Source organism: Protomyctophum parallelum (genome assembly GCF_964188405.1).
Source record: "Protomyctophum parallelum genome assembly, chromosome: 17".
NCBI lineage: Eukaryota > Metazoa > Chordata > Actinopteri > Myctophiformes > Myctophidae > Protomyctophum > Protomyctophum parallelum.
The window spans coordinates 18,235,097-18,252,515 of record NC_139719.1 but is presented as its reverse complement, the minus strand read 5'-3'; the positions used below and the strand labels follow the sequence as shown (position 1 = coordinate 18,252,515).

At 43.1% G+C, this 17,419-nt stretch overlaps 2 protein-coding genes across 2 annotated transcripts in view; both read right to left on the bottom strand.

Annotated features, from left to right (window-relative positions):
- Positions 1 to 945, bottom strand: part of LOC310874319 (pantothenate kinase 1-like) — a 26,859-nt gene extending 25,914 nt beyond the window's left edge. The window contains exon 1 of the mRNA XM_083787080.1: positions 645 to 945. Within this exon, the coding sequence (XP_083643206.1) occupies positions 645 to 930 (286 nt within the window). The 5' untranslated portion in view covers positions 931 to 945. The remainder of the gene's footprint in view (positions 1 to 644) is intronic.
- Positions 946 to 3,545: 2,600 nt separating this feature from the next.
- Positions 3,546 to 17,419, bottom strand: part of kif20bb (kinesin family member 20Bb) — a 28,940-nt gene continuing 15,066 nt past the window's right edge. Inside the window, exons 22-32 of the mRNA XM_083786989.1 lie at positions 12,984 to 13,220; positions 11,646 to 11,797; positions 10,794 to 10,988; positions 9,276 to 9,436; positions 7,183 to 7,466; positions 6,529 to 6,728; positions 5,615 to 5,710; positions 5,439 to 5,504; positions 5,032 to 5,116; positions 4,691 to 4,833; positions 3,546 to 4,196 (exon numbers count right to left, since the gene is read on the bottom strand). Of these exons, the coding sequence (XP_083643115.1) occupies positions 4,113 to 4,196; positions 4,691 to 4,833; positions 5,032 to 5,116; positions 5,439 to 5,504; positions 5,615 to 5,710; positions 6,529 to 6,728; positions 7,183 to 7,466; positions 9,276 to 9,436; positions 10,794 to 10,988; positions 11,646 to 11,797; positions 12,984 to 13,220 (1,703 nt within the window). The 3' untranslated portion in view covers positions 3,546 to 4,112. The remainder of the gene's footprint in view (positions 4,197 to 4,690; positions 4,834 to 5,031; positions 5,117 to 5,438; positions 5,505 to 5,614; positions 5,711 to 6,528; positions 6,729 to 7,182; positions 7,467 to 9,275; positions 9,437 to 10,793; positions 10,989 to 11,645; positions 11,798 to 12,983; positions 13,221 to 17,419) is intronic.

Below are 17,419 nucleotides of genomic sequence, written 5' to 3'. Positions count from 1 at the left end.
CCTTTCTTAATGTTTTTAGATATGTTTGTCACAGTGCACAGTACATCCTTGTGACAATAAACCTCTTGAATCTAGAATCCAGGTGGATCAAGGCACTATAGTGACATGGTTGTAATGGCACTGGGGAGACTCTTATCTTGCACAGCTCTCATTTACTTCAGAAATAAACAGAAGATTTCACGAAGATGCATTATGTAGGACCTAATTAATTACAATCCCTGTTCCACAGAATGACAGACAATTGATTGATACATTATACTAAACACTCTCTCTCTCTCTCTCTCTCTCTCTCTCACGCGCACACACGCACGAGCGAGCGCACGCACACACACACACACACACACACACACACCCACACACACACAAACAATAATTAATTCTGCATCAATCATAATTATTACGGTGGTTTGTTATTATTATTATTATTATGCTATTACACATACAAAACATACTTCTCTGCAATCATAACTATGCTTATTATTATCACAAAACATACTTATGCAATCATATGTATTATTATTATTATTATTATTATTAACATAATAATAACACTACACTCAAAGACACGCAAAGCATGATGCCTGGCTGGCTGTAACCATAACCATGGCTTATTATTTACGACTATGAATGTTGACAGTACTCACGCGGTCTGTTCCTCCTGCCAGAGTCCATTCTCCTCCGCTGCATCCTGCATCTCTTGGCCGGTGACAGCACGCTGTAAGCAGCCTGCTGCCCTCCTGCAACTTCCCCCAGGTCCTCCACGGAAGAGCCATTATGGCTGCCTCCGCCGCCGCTGCTCTCCCCGGCGGCGGAGCTCTGAGTCTGAGGCGGCGGCGGCCCGTGGAAGCCGTTCCTCAGGCCGTTGCTCGTTGTTTCGTGACAGGGTCTCTTCTGCTCCGGAGAGCGGCCGGAGCGCTCCTCGTCGTCCATTGCTGCTGGTGGAGAGTGGAGAGAGAGAGAGAAAGAGGAGGAGAAAGGAGAGAGAGAAAGAGAGATAGAGGAGAGAGAGAGAGAGAGAGAGAGAGAGAGAGAGAGAGAGAGAGAGAGAGAGAGCAGCAGCCAGGCAGGTTTTTCAAAACAGGGAAATAAAAAAAACAATAAACCGGAATATCACCCCCTTCAATCTACACACTGTCCCATAGCCCGGGCGGACGGCTGTGATTGATTGGATAGGCAGTTGTCAATGAAACGTGTTTTTTTTATTAAACACAATAGGTTGTTTTCACATTATTAGAAAAAATAATAAAGCGTTTCAGAGCATTTCATGAATGCAGCTCATACGTGCTTTACCTTAAAATTAGAACGGTCAAATGAAAAGGGTGAAAATAAAACACCAGAAATAAAGGATAATTAATTCCGTGAATTAAAAACAAACTTCGCACAAAATAGTTTTGTGACTAGAAAAGCAATGCTTGTCATTAATAACCACCTCTTCGGTGATCTCATTGATCTGTTAAATGTTTTATGTTGTCTAATCTCTCGAGACGTCTATGTTTTATTATTGTTTTGAATTTGTTGAACTGATTGGGATCCCAGATCTAATCTTGTTAAACTGGCTACCTCTGATCTTGCCCAGACAATACAGTCTCCACCAACCAATGGTGAGACCAACCGTCCTTCCAGGCTATGGGATTTAACTCTTGATAGATCGATTCCTGGCGGAAGTTAACCCCCCCTCCCCCTTATAACTGTAAGTACGTCCAATTAATTTCCACGCAATCATGTCATCATAACCAACGCACTCTCGGGTTGCCAACATCATTTACAGTGGTCTTAGATCATAGATTACTGTGAAGGCATACAGCTACAGGCTACATAAAAATATCAGCATTTTGATATTCCTTGTGGTATCAGGTTATTAATTAAATCATACTTATTTTGTTTCTTTTGAGAAATACACCTTTTATCCCCCTCTACGGTATCCATTCCAGCATCGTGCAAGTATGCTACAATGCAATACATCATAGGTTGAAATGTAGGCCTAATTGTAATTCAGTACCTTCATATATCATATAATTATGTTCTGGGAATATCAGATATCCTGTGATGTTTTTGAATGCCAATTAATTCTGTAGGCTTCTTTGTAATCTATACTTCCACACTTCGCTGACTTAGGTGTCTCCCAAAGGATCAGTATATAATTTAATTGGCCCCTTCCTTTTTCCCCTCTAGGCTGTTATGTAGCCTACAGTGGAATTGAAACACTTGAAGCTGATGAATGGGTTCTTCTCTCAGAGCAGACTGCCGAGTCCATGAGCCCCCCTCCCCCCTCTTCCAGAACCAGCAGACACCATGCATTGAATGTACAATCCACACACATAAATCACATGTACTCAATATACTCAGTCAGGTGCAGTCAGACCATTTTAAGCACAGTAATTTAATAGTTTCCAGCCGATGGATTAATTTCTAAATTTCAGTATACATTAAATTAAGTAAGTAAGGCCATGCTACAAGCACTGCACTTGCACATACAGTTGACTGGCTATTAGCCATCACGGAAGAAATGAGTGTGAGCAGTCATGTTGGATATTTCAGTGCAGCATGAGTATACCTTGCTTCCAATGCAATCCATATCCATCCATCTTCAACCGCTTATCCGTAGTCGACTAGTCGGGCTGCGGGGGCAACAGCTCCACCAGAGAGCCCACGAGGCAGCTGTCTACACCGGGCCATTTATTCCATCTTCAATGATCTATCAATGCTGTACAGTCAGTGCCACGGTAATGCCACCACATCAGAACAAGTGGTAACAGACACTCTAAACTAAAGCCTTATCGATACTTTGTTGTAGGACAAACACACCATCAAGCACTGTAACATTGATGCTGACTTTGCTGAGTCTTTGTGCATTTGCTTCTGATTTGATCAAATTCGTATCCGACCCGACCCGCATTTTCCGTTTACTAAAGAGCCGGAGAAACCCCTGATATTGAACAGTAGCAGTGATTAGAAATTTACAATTTTTACATTTTTACAACCGCTTTAAATCAGCTGAGATGATGCTTGGTTGGAGTGAAAACCTGTCTGCAGTAGAGTAGACACTCTCTGGACAGTACACCACACTGTCACAGCAGACATTTTCACCAGCAGTGTTAACTATGACCACACAGCGGCGCTGTTTCACAACAAACATTAGAGAAGGGAGCCTGTCCCACTGTCTTAAATCGAAGACAAACTATTTTCTTATCACAGTTTCTATTCATCTCTACTAATGTGGAGCTGGCTGGTTCTGGAGGGCAGAATACAGTCAGTGAAGTTACATGTGGTCAAGCATAACCCACTAGTACAGTGGTTCCCAAACATTACCATGCCATGACCCCTAAAAAGCCATAGCCTCTAGCTGTGGGCCCCTGGCCATTGCAAAATGGCAACAAAAAAAAAGTAATACAAAAAAAAAGAAACTATCCCATTTGCAACTTGTGAGCATCTGCTAGTTTCAAAACGTGTCCAACATTTGACAATTTAATGACATGCCCAAAATAGGGACTGATTTCTAAAGAGTTAAAAAAAAAAGAATAGGCCAAGTATACATCTGTGTGATTTTATTCAGATTTTGAAACAAATTGACCAGTCATCTTTGTTACACAGATGACAATGTAGCCGTAGCGACTCAGCAAGGAAATGTCATATTGTTTCGTCTAAGAGCGTAATGCAGGTCATAAACAAAAATGACAATACAGTATTAAAAAAAAAATCACAATTCCCTGACATATTGGGTACACGTCAAAATATTGCCATATTTACATAGCTATGTAAAGACAGAATGGAAACCGAATCCAAGCATGGCTTGTATGTCACACAGGAATAGTTGCTTTGTGGTTAAAATATTTATTTTAGAATTAGGATCACGGAAAGAAACGATTGCAGCGCTACACGCGTAGACCAGTATTTTGGCCAAACGAGGGTCTATGTGGTTAAAAAGGGTGTAAAAAATGAAACGTTTGCCCCGTCGGCTAGGGTCCAAGTGGTTAAAAACAATAAAAGATATTCATAAAATTCTTTATATACAACTGTGTGTGTGTGCGTGTGTTTCTGGGTGGGGGGAGGCATTTCCCTAGTGTTCCAGAGACTTGTACAATCGATCCCGGATCGGATCCGTCTACCAACGATCATTTCCTGGTGGTCCTGGAGCGGAGCTTTCTGGTGATGATGTGGTGGTCGCTCTCCTTCTCGTCCTGCTCTCCTACACTCGCCTGTATGGAGAATGGAGATACCAAACGGACAAACCAAACACAAGTCAGGATTTACTGCGTCTCATCATCCCGAGAACTCCATGCTGAAGCGATTAAATGTTACTCATACGCTAGCATCCTTACCATTAACATTAACATTTAGACCTGTTGTAACCTATTATGTTGTTATCCCTTGAGCTACCTGTGTACATAATTATTGTTGTTTTTTAATCGGCGTCAGATAGTGTGAAAGTAGAAGATCTACAAGCTCCCAACATGCTGAGATGCAAGATGCCTCTTCTCAATGGTAGCAAAAGGGGTTCAGTGTCTTGCTCATGGACACTTCCAACACCAACTCAGAGTCTGGGGGACTCAGACCCAGCTGTAGTCAATCAATGCCGCAGTGTCAAGCTGCGCATAATGTGACACCGCGGCTATGATTTCTACCCAGGGCGGCCCTCCGGATTTCTCTACACACAGCACACACACAACATGTACCGACTGAACAAACTGACCGTCATGGGAGACATGTCCATGAGCGGGGATGAGATGTCCTTCTTGTACAACTTCCTCCTGGCTCGTTTGGGCTTGGCCTCTGTGGCGACTGGCTGCTCCATGTCCGCAGATCGCCCACTCATCATACTCATGATGGTCTTGGCTGGAGAGAACAGACGCGAAGACAAGGCCCACTTGAGGCGAACTGATATTCCCAAAAAAAACTCCTTCAACTTGTAATCAAATACTTTATAACCCAAGGCCCATTCTTTTCGGTTTGTATTGTACAAAAGGTGGAGAATCACTGTTGGTATGTACAGTCACTGAAAATGGAAGTAGAGGAAAACACAAAGACACTCACCTTTGCTGCCCAGTATGGTGGGAGAGTTATGGATGATGTCCCCTATCATTTGCAGAGCTCCATCTCTTCTTGATGACAAAGGAGACTGAAGAGGTGAGAGAGAGAGAGACAGAGTGAAGTCAGTTGCATCTCAAGTTTCACCACACTGACGAAAGAGTGATACTATTCTACCAAACTACTCTACCTAGCTGACGCGACGCAACCCCCCCCCCCCCCCCCCCAACGCTCAGTCTGGTTGAAAACGACCATTTTGTTTATACGATTATGGCAAATAATCACAGAATCTCACTGTACTGAGAGACATGCAGCTGCTGTATACCTGTACTCCCGCAGCTGCTCTATACATCTAGCTCTATGCATTTTTATATCGCTTTTTCACGTGCTCAGGTATCATATTTTGTAGTCACCTGTAAGACGACAGCTCTGCCGTATCCTCTCTGGCGGGGTCGCTTATTTTCAATCTGTTCCATGTCCTGAGAGAGAGAGACACACACACACACACACACACACACACACACACAGTAAGAGGCACATTTTTGGATGGTTGAAAATGAATACGGCCTCTCATCCCTCCATCGTATACCTGCATATTTGTACTCCTCTTTCTGCTTGTTTTCTTGGTGGAGCTGTACTCTCCTCTTGTACCTCTCCTCAGTGTGTTGGGCTGGAGAGGAGAAAGCTACATCCGCACAGTTTCAACGTGTTATATTTTCCTCAATACGTTTCAAGTGGTCAAATAGCGTGTTAGTCTTAAAACATAATCAACCTTCTATTAAAGCAAGTCCGTTTACTGATGCTCTAGTGACCCCTGGTGGTGCACAGACCAACTAACTTCCACTAATAGTGCAGGGGCCAACACGGATATGAATAACCATTCATGACAGCTCCATAGCCGTCATCCCAAAGTTGATGGGGTCATCATATTCGGGCAAGTGGCTATGGCCGAATTTAGGCCAAGGAGTGTTTTTCGTGCAAAAACTAATGCTTGGAATGGATTCAGAATCTTGAAAACCCTCTCTTGTGACATATCACATGCTACTTAACCCATTTTGGGTTCGGGAACGCTTTGGTGTTTTAAGCATTATGTTATACTTTAGCTATTTAAAAATAGCAGATCTACAAACTCATAGCGCGGCACCGAGTGTCGCACTACGAGCTTGTAGGTCTGCTATTTTTTTTTTATCGTGAAAATGTAGTGCAAATCTTTGAATATATATTCTTTCAGACTAAGCGAACGTTTTTAACTCAAATCTTTGCTTCTGGGGTGTCCCCTTAAACATCATATTTTCAGATGGGGGTCAGCGGCCAATTACATGTAATCTTGGGGGTCCTTGACATGAAAATGTTCTGAGAACGACCGACACAGAAACATGAGTTTTTCAGAAAACTGTCATGAATCGTTCCCAGGTCTAAATGGGTTTTAAAGCATAATGGAATTTGGAAAATGTGGCCTTATATTAGGTTGTTAATGGTATGGTCACATAACTGTGGTCTGACCTGTGTGCGTTGTTGTTGTGGTGACAGAATGTCCTCTCCGTTCAGCTGCTGCAGTCTCTCCAGCTCCCTCTTCATCTTCACCTCCAACTCCCGGTTCCTCCTCTGATCCAGCCTCCGCAGCTCCTCCTTCAGCTCCTCCACCACCGGCACGCCTTTCTCCTCCTCCTGGGACTGGGAGGAGGCCTTCATACGGGCCACTTCTGAGTGTGTGTGTGTGTGTGTGTGTGTGAGTGTGTGTGAGAGAGAGCGAGAGAGGCTGCTTTGTTATCAACATTTCCATCAATATTAAAGTTATAGACAGTCTTGAATTTTGGCCGATTTCTATAACGCATCATCGTCTATTCTAGTCCACACACGTCAAAGAAAACCTAGACTCTAGACTAAAACTCTAGGTCCTACAGGTTTGTATAGTTGAGTCTGTCATTTGGGGCCTAGAGCGGGTCTATAGTAGCCTATTTTAGCATTTTCAGCACCCTAGGGTGGACAAATTGTACATTGCTCAGACAGACGAATGGACAAAATTATTTTTAACTTTATCAAACCCATTCAGAGGCAAAACTGTAAAAAAGAATACCAGATGTACAAGCTCACATCAGAGCCTCGGAGGCATTTTTATCTTGTAGATGAGGGGCAGAACTGCTGTTAATGCGTTACCTTCTGATGCGCTCTCATACACCGTCTTCATCTCTTCCTCTGCCCTCACCATCTCTTCGAGCCTCTCTCGCAGAGCTGCACACTGGGCCTCACTCTCAGACAGCCGCTGTTCCAGCACGGTCGCCCTGGCGCAGTTCTCCTCCTCCGAGGCCTTCACCTGCGTCAGGACGCTTTTCGTTTGCTGCGTCAGGAGGCTCGTCTCCGACTGCAAGGCCTCGAGCTGAGTGCACGAATCTGCTTTATGACTGGAGAGCTCCTCTCTCAACTGGAGAGACACAGTCTCACTGGAGAGGGGGGAAAAAAGAGGAAAGGGCGAAAGAGTTTTAACCCATATTGGGCATGAACCCCCTTTGGTGTTTCAAGCATTATGTTATAGAGCGTTGCAGTACCGCCCCCTCGAGAGACCCGGAAAAGAAATCGCCATTCATTTTCCTCATAGGCATTTCTTAAAGTATTTATTTAAAGACGGTTACGCCGCGGACAAAGCCAACTCGGATCGTGACAAATCATGACAATGAACACAATATTTTGGGCCGATTAAATCATTAGAAAGAAGAAAATAAAGGCAGGAGACAACACTATTTGTTTTGTTTTTCTTCTTATAAATTATTTGATCGGCCCAAAACATTGTGTTCATTGTCATGATTTGTCACGATCCGAGTTGGCTTTGTCCGCGGTGTAACCGTCTTTAAATAAATACTTTAAGAAATGCCTATGGGAAAAATGCATTGGGATTGCATTGAATATATATTCTTTCAGAGCCAACGTTTTAAACAAAAAAAATTGCTTCTGGAAGGGTCCCTGGAACAATATATTTTCAGATGGGGGTCGGCGGCCAATTACATATAATTCTGGGGGTCCTTGACATGAAAAAGGTTGAGAACGACGGACATAGAAACATGGGTTTTTCAGAAAACTGTCTCAGGTCTAAAACAAGAATCCGTATTTGTTTGTTTTAACTGTATGTAATGTGGGTTTTGTTTTCTTCTTAAAAAAAATAATAATCTTTCTTTGTATTTATGAACATTGCCTGATTGTATTTGTGCTGCCATGGGATGTGGGGGGGATATATGTAAACAATTGTTTTGAAATTACTTTGTTGTAAAGAAAAATCAATAAACATATGTTTAAAAAAAAAAGAATCCAACAAGAATCCTGAACAGGATTGTGATGCACGTCAATGAACACGCGCACTGACGAACAAGCAGCAGGAAGACCTGCCTAACTAATACATTATAATCATCATCATGCACTTTGTATGCCTTTATTTTGATTTACAGTAAGCCGACAGGAAATGGGGGAAGAGAGCTGGGAAGTGCAACGGTCGCCGTGACCGGGAGTCGAACCCGCGACACGCCGTTAGGCTGCATCAGCAGCGTAGGTGCCTGGACCGCTAGGCCGGCCCGGGCCAGGTCGAGTTTTAACCGTCACTTGTGTGGTTGCAATCTACTAGAGTCCTGCTCGGACAGAGATGTTCAGAAAAGGCAGACAGAGGCAGCCCGCAACCGACGGGAAATGGATAAATGAAAATGGCAACATTGACTCAGGAAGAAGAACGGACACTTGCTTCCCGCCAGTGTTTTCGTCGACTAAAACTAAGACGAAAAATGTTCGTTGACGAGCCTTTTTCACTGACTAAAACTAAATAAAAACAAATCTATGATGACTAAAACTATGACTAAATATATTGACAATTTCGAATTGACAAAAATGTTAGGAAGGGACTAGTGGACAAGAGATCCAGTTTTATTCTAGGTTGCATTGCTTGTAGATCTGCTATATTCAGCATGCAACAAAAGTGTAAAATCTGCCATTACAACGATATCAAGGCCTTCAAAACACATTTTAATCGACTAAATCAATTGTAGATTATAGTCCTAAAAACTTTATAGACTAAAATCTTATGATATTTAGTTGACAAAAACTGGACTAACACTAGAACATTCCAGGTGACAAAAATGTGACTAAAACTAAATGAAAGTTATTCAACTAAAACAAAAATGTGCTGTCAAAAACAACACTGCTTCCCGCCCCTGTTCGATCCCGAGCTTCCACTAGCTAGCGAGTACTACGTGCAATCTATTGGTTCCTACCGGTCGGTCAGCTGTGTGGAGAGCTGTGCGACGCGGTTCTGTAGCTCTTCAATTTCTTGGCTCTTCTGTGCAGATCTCTCTAGCGCCCCCTTGCATTCCGTCTGCAGTCGCTCTATGGCAGATCTGAACGCACTGCTCCTCTGCTCCGCATCCACAGAATCCTGAAACACAGCGATCAACACAACAGACAATCAATGAGTCAATCAGTGACATTTCATGTCAAGGATCTAATTGGGCACCGACCCCATCTGAAACTATGTTGTACCAGGGTCCCCCTATTCCAGGAAATAAAACGTCTGGGGACTAGGGACCCCCCAGAAGCAAATATTTCACAATTTAAAAAGAAATAGCAGATCTACCAGCTTGTAGTGCAGCGCTATGAGCTTGTAGATCTGCTATTCTTCAACAGCTAAAGTTTAAAATAATGGTTAAAGTGCTTAAAAGCTAAAGGCTGCGCAGATGCATCCTTCTAAAAAAAAAATAGCCTACGAGAAATTACACTCAAATCAATCGCAATTAGGGGTGGGTCCCGAAACTCGGGACCAAGTATGTACCGAACCGAACGTGCCTGGGTACCGGGTACCCATTACAATAATTCAATTTCGGTTCTCTCTATCGGTTCTCACAGACACGCGGTCACACGCTATTTATTTATTTTCTACCCTTTTAATAGAAGCGCAGGGAACAGAGCTGATCTACAAGCCTACACCGCGTTGCATCAGCGACGCGTTGTGGGCTTGTGGCTTGCAGAGGCGGGGCTATTTCTCTGCATGGAGTTGTCGAGGAGTGTAGAGACAGAGAGACGCGCGGTGCAGAGAAGCATTGAAGCAACATCATTATTAAAGTTTCTTAAACGTAATTTTCAAGTGAAGTTTATGGGAGGCAACTTTTAAGAGAGGGGACAGGAGTCTTGTGCTCTGCTGCCTGAGTTGCCTCACTGCATGATCATGCATGTGCGCTGCACAGCATTGAATCAACATCAACCCACCTCGGATGCGTGTGTGTGTGTGTGTGTCTGTGTGTGTGATCACGGCGTAGGGTCCAGACTCCAGAGGCTCAATTAGTTTAGACTCTAAATTAATTAACTTTAGAGCTTGCAGTCGAACTGTCGAAGAGAGGTGGCGAAAAAACAAGAAAAAAAACAAATGATAGCCTACTCTGGCAGCATGCACATTTCTGCAAGCCGCCTTTGTTTTCAATGATCCCACCATTCGCACGTCGGCAAAGCCGTTCTCACCTATCGGCTGGAGATGCCCCCCCCCATTATCGATGCTAATTTGTGTGTGTGTGTGTGTGTTGCTCTCAGATCTCAGACATGCTTTTATTTTAGTAGTAAGAGAAGTAGCCTACAACACTATTGCCCTGGGTAAATACAGAATAGATATATTATATTTAAAATAAAATAAAATAAAATATAAATAAAATAAAATATATTTAAATAAATCTCGAAAAAATCCTAACGATACCCATCCCTAATCGCAATAGAATCATACACCTGTGAAACGAACAACACTGTACCTTAACTTCCTGTCTGAGGCCATCTGCATCCTGGGTCAGACGCGCCACTTCCTGCCTCAGACTATCAATGGTCCTCGTCTTCTCGTCTGATTGGCTCTCCAGGTCCTGGAGGCGGGCCCTGGCGGTGTCTAGCTGTTCCGATAGGTCGGCAGCCCTGTCGGTCTGCTCTGCCAGTTGGCTCTGTAAACGGCTCACCTGGAACAGCAGTAAAAACAAACTGGTCAGAAACCTCACCTTACATAACGTAAACTTAAGTATTATTACCTTCCATTATGTGTTTGTTCAGTATTTACTATATGTGACCAGATTTTAATGAGAGCCTACAATCTCGCAAATTCCAGCTTTTCACCAGAGGAGAAAAACTTTTTCTCCCCCAAAATGAGTTAATAGCACAGGCAGACTCTTCACATACTAATTTGTCTGAAATAAGTACATATATGAAATACATGCTTAAACATGTAGCTAGGTGTAATGTTACAGAAGTGAACCTTTCAAGCCTGTTTTCTCAACTCGCTGTTTCTCTGCAAGACATATTACTCTATAAGCCATATCTCCAAAATTGTGGGCCAAACTGAACAACCAATATGTCAGTTTGAAGCTATGATTTCCTGCTTTCACATGACATGAAAAAACGAAAATTCTAGAAAGTCCAATGGCAGTCCCTCAGTAAATTTAGTCACAAATGTAGTATTAATAGCAGTGGTGGAAGAAGTTTTAGGTAGAAGTAGCAATACCACACTATAGAGAGTCTGCGCATGCATCACTTTTCCAGCCCCCATCACTCAAGTAAAATGTGCCTCAAAATAGTACTTGAGTAAATGTCTTTGCTCCCCTGCTTCCTAGTAGCATTACCTGGTCTTTATGTGATTGTTCAGTAGACTGGAGTTGAAAGATTCCGTTGACCAGAGCCTTGTTCTCTTTGTTCAGTCGGCTGGTCTCTCTCTGCTCGCTCTCCAGCGCCAACATCAAATTCTCATAGTCCGAACTGTGCTCCGTTATGTCAGCTAGGAGACACGCAGACGGACGGACAGACACGTGGACAGACACATGGAGAGAAAAACAACAAAGTGACTTTCTATGCAAACCTTTGCTGGATGAGCAAACGGAAAGACAGAAGGGAAAAGACGATAGAAAGACACTAGGGGTACCAATTGTACTAGGGGTTAACCAATTGGTTTAACCAAAAAAATCAATGTTAAAATAATCGAATAATCAACCCCCATTTTGGGCATGTCATCGTAGGTATGAACTTCCTTTTTCATGTAAAAAACAATCTACCTCTTCTCTCATCTCTTGCGAGCTTGTAGATATTCACAATTTGACATTGTTACATTGTTTAGCGACAACGCTGAAAACATGGCTTAAGTGATTAATCAATTTGTTGGAACATTTTAAGAAATATATATAGAAAAGTAGGGCTGGGACTCTATTAAGAAAATGTATCTGATTCGAGGCATTGTAATTAATTAAATCGCAATTTTATAGTAATACAAATAATGATACGCGTATCAATATTTGACCTGAGAAATGAATATAAATTTCACATCCATTGGGCGAAGGAAGCGTGCACCGTGATCGGTACGCCTGAAATTCGTCCAGTGAGAAGAAGGTTCTGTGGTGGAAAAGCGCGATTAAAAATGCCCTCTCACCCTCTGCTGCAGCCTGCAGGGAACCTCTCTCTCTTTCTTTAATCATAAAATGGTAATTGCATGGCCAATACGTCAGCTATATTATTTCATAAAGTCCACATTTATGACGATAATAATCGGATCTCGGTCGGGCGCGGTGCCACCATTTGAAAGAAATCTCGGAAGAGGTCAGAATCGGACGAAATAGTCACGGATCCATTCGGGTTTGGTTTTCCCATTTGAAAATGATTTCGGAACGGGTCGGAATGGGAAAAAATTCACAAATTAATTTCGGATTTTGGAAACATTTTTTTGGACCCGTGAAGAGCTCTAGGTGGAAAACCTCCTAAAAAGACTTTTCAGGATTAAAATTCAAAAGTAGGAGATCTACAAGCTCAAAGCGAGCTTGTGGATCTGCTACTTTTGCGTGACACGTGACTGTGTAAAAAAAAACCCCCACAAAGTTAGAAGAGGTTTCTGCCCGACAGCAACGATAGTTGCAGCCCCCCAAAAGACAAAAAGGGAAAGAGAGACGGACTAGAGGGAAAACATTGCGCCCTACCCGTCAGGTCCTCCACCCTTCGCTCCAGCGACGATCTCTCCTTCTTCAGCTCCACCACCTCCTCCTCCCTGGCTCTCCTCTCCTCCTCCCTGGCTCTCATATCCTCCTCCTCCCGGGCGCTCCTCTCCTCCTGCTCCCTCTCGCCATTCACCCTGGCCTCCTCCGTCAGCTGGGCGATAGTCTGCTCTTTGCCTTCGTTCTCCTCCTGAAGCCTCCAGATCTCGTCCTCCAGCAGGACTGGAACAAGAGGGGTGGACGGGAGAGGGTGTGAGATAAGAGAGCAACAGCTTATCCATCATTGAATCTAAATAATCGATTACTAATGCAGCGCTATTTTTTTGGGGGGGGGGGGGGGGGGGGCAATGTGACGTGTGGACACCGCTGTGCGACAAAGTATAAAATAATCGTCAAGTGGTTAAACAGATTTGTTTCAAAAACATTTAAAAAACATTCAAGAATTATGCTTCTCTATTATTCAACTAATTGAAACGGTAATCAATAGAATTATGGCTAATCAAATAATCGATAGCAGCAGCCCCAAGAGGGGAGGACTGAGAGAGATTCCAACAGAACACGGTCCAGAAATACCTGCAAGTTAACCTTAAATTGAAAAATCACACCCGTGTGAAGTGAGCTCCGTGTGAGCATCACATATACAGTTAATACGTGCGTGTGTGTTTGTGTGTGTTAGGTTGAGCACAGGTGGTGAAAAACAACCATGCTGTTTTCGTGCTCATACCCACCCAGATAGCCACCCACACACAGCTACGTAAGGGAGTGGTTGCACCACTCAAAAACAAACGAGGAAAGAGTGAAACACAACTTGTGCACACTTGACCACCTGAAGTTAACACTAGCATCCCTTATTTTTGCCAGTTTCTTCCCCCAAAACATCAGGACACTGAATGCTCGCCACATATTGCCCCCAAGGCCATCCTGAGAGACAAATAGCTATATCTATATTGCACTTTGAATGCACCAGCACTTTCTCCTGCCAATGTTGTCTAATCTTTTTACCGTTTTTAACATCATGAGTTGTGGAGAACGGTATTTTGCTCCCCTGTGTGGCCAGTGTATATTGTGGAAGTGACAATAAAATCTGATTGACGGGTGTCATATAGGTATTTGGCTATAGAGATTGTGTGCAGAGGGAGAAATGGACTGAGTACAGGGGCAGCGGTGGCCTAAGAGTTAGAGTGCCCTTGTTGCCAGTTCGATTCCCCAGACGGGCAGGAAAACTCTGGGTGGGGAAGTGATTGTCATCACTCACCCAACACTTCTGAAGTGCCCTTGGCTTGAGCAAGGCACTGAACCCCCACCTGCTCCCACTGGAGCTGCTTAGTGGCCAACAGTATAAGACTGTTGTACTGGTCAGCTCCCAGGTTTTAATGCTTGTGTGTCTGTGTGTTTCTATGTGAAGGGCGTTGCTGAAAATGAGCACTTGTGCTCAACTACCCTGGGCAAATAAAGGATATATATAATAAAATAAACACACCTCAGCCACGACATAATGCAAGTTTAAGTGGTTAAAATTAAGCCCAAAAGACACCCAGTAGTTTTTTTAGGATTGATTTTAAATGTACCAATTGTACTATAAAGCTCTCAATGGTCTGGCACTAGCCCCTTTCGGGACCCTACGTAAAACTTTTCTGATATTTTGTTGAGTTTTACGTTGGGTCCCTGCTCGCTACTGTACTTTCGTATGGAAATTCCTATATGCGGATATGGAGATTCTCTCTAAAATAGGACCCGCGGCATGTGACGCCATTATTTTCCTTGAGTTATTCTGAATTCGGTAACTTTAAGTAGCTATACATCCAGCTGCGAATATCTCCTGTGGCGCGGAAGCCGTTAAGTATTTTTAATCTTTGTTTGACCGATTTGGTCGCTTTATTTCTTCTTGTTTGTTTAGCGTTTATTGTACCGCCTCCCGGTGTGCGGTTGGCTTGTGAGGCTACGTCCCTGCCTCTGATCTGCTGTGTCATAGCTATAGCGCCACTAGCTAGCCAGATAGGCGGTACAATGAGGTGTCAATAAACAAGGAAGGAAAAGAAGAATCCAAGCTTCCAAATCGGGCAAACATATATTAAAAATACTTAACGGCTTCCGCGCCACAGGAGATATTCGCAAAGGTATGTATGTGTACTTATACTTTACATATTCAGAAAGCCTCATACTGAAGAATATCGTCAAAGAGCGCGGGGAGGCGTTTTAACATGTAAACATGAGCCAGTAAATGTTTTAATCAGGTGGCATGGACGACGTGGAACAGGACCCAATGCACTGGGTCGAACAAATGTCAGAAACTTCAGTAGCATTTGGGTTCTGCTTGGAGGGCTAGTCTGGCACCTAGAGCGTCGCAGTCCCCTTTCATGACTACAGTCCCAGAAGAGAATTCCCCATTAATTTTCTCCCATAGACGTTTCAAAAAGTATTTAAAGACATTTAACCATCGGACAAAGCCAACTCTTCTTGTGACAAATCATGACAATAAACACAATGTTTTGGGCCGATCAAATAATTAGAAAAAAAAAAAAAAAAAAAAAAGTGTTGTACCCTGCCCTTTTTCTCTAATTATTTGATCGGCCCAAAACGTTTGTCATTTGTCGTCACAAGAGTTGGCGTCGTCCGAGGCTTAGGTCTTTAAATAAATACTTTTTGAAACGTTTATGGGAGAAAAAAAAAAAAAAAATGAATGGGGAATTCTCTTCCCGGCCTGGTGGGATTGCGACGCTCTACGACTGCCTGCTTGTCACTCCCCATCTCTCTCCCCTTTCCTGTCTAATTACTGTACCCTATCAATAAAGGCAAAAAAAACACCAACAAAATATATTTAAGAAAACTTAAGTCCATAGAATTGGCTGTCATTCAATAGAATAATCATACCAAGGAAGGTTACAGAAGGAAGGGACATGGTCACGTGACCGGGCTACGCCATGACACTCATGGGAGCCAAACAGGAAGTTTGGCAGAATGCACTGCCACGGAGTCAATGAAAGCTCATTGACCAGCTCATGAACAAACGCCATTTCTGAATGACAGACCTTTTGTAAATTAAATCGCTTCTGCAAAATGACAGAAGACAACACATTGTCTGTCATTGTGTTGCTTTTCGATGTGTACACCAATTCTACAGAGGCATCTAAAGAGCAAAAAGGGTGCCATAGTTTCTGAACGTGCCAACTTGCCAAGTATCGCGAGACAGTGTGCCATTTCCTGTCTGTCAGCCAAATATCGCGATACCTCCGACAGAAACGATACCTGCTGTTTAGATCCTCATAAAAGTATATACTGTGTACATTGAAAAGCAAGTGATTAGAAAACAACCTCTTATATTCCTGAACCGATAATATGACAAGGTCTCAATTGTTCATAAATAAATAATGTTTCACTGCCATGAACTTCCGGTGCGAGATTTGGCTCCCATGAAAGTGGCATGGCGCACCTTTCCTTCTGAGCTTCCTTGCATCATAAGTTAAGCGGTTACACCTATAGTCTAGTTGCCAGCCCTCTAGAGCCCCATTGTGAACATGTTGAGTTCACCAAAGTCTTATGTTAGAAATGTTGAGTATGGGTCCCCAGCATGTAGAAACTGCCGGATGCTAACTTGCATATGTTGAGCAATTTACATAATATGTGACCATACCATTAAAATCTAAATTTCATCATGCTTTATGTAGCATGCGACATGTCAAACTAGGGGGTTTTCATGATGCTAAATCCATTCCATTAGCATTAGTTTTGTACAAAAAAATATATATAAACAGCCATAGCTACCAAATGTGCTGACATCACATTTGTGATGGCCATTTTAGCCTAAGGAGTGCATTTTGTGCAAAACCAATGCTTGGAATGGATTCAGCATCATGAAAACCCCCTAGTTTGACATGTCTCATGCTACATAAAGCAAGATGGCATTTACAGCCCATAAATCCAAACAGAAAAGTCCTAGCCGATTGCATTAAACAACGTTAAACTCACTTTTCCACAGACACTTCACCACTCGAATTGCCACTCACTTTATGCATACCCTTCATTTACATCATTAAGTGCTCTAAACATTAAGTCCATAGACTTCGCCTCTGCTTCTAGGGCTGACGGCTTGGAATAAACTGCCATTACACCTTTAGACAGGCAGCCTAGTCTGTAGACGGCTTTAAAGCACAGCCCACGTTTAATACGCAAAATGGTGTCAGACCCTGGTCAGGTCGTTCAAAAGGAACCGGGCAGCCTATTTGAGGCATAGCTACACTACCGATATGTATATGTGGTAGTAAGTGGCCTTGCCGAGCCATGAGGCCCATAGGGGCAGGAGCCCATCTCCTGTTTCTGTAGCGTGAGGCAGCTTGATGTACAAGTACACCCCCTGGACATGACGCATGGGTATGTCGCAGGGACATTACACATTACCCCCAATCCAACCCTTGATGCCGAGT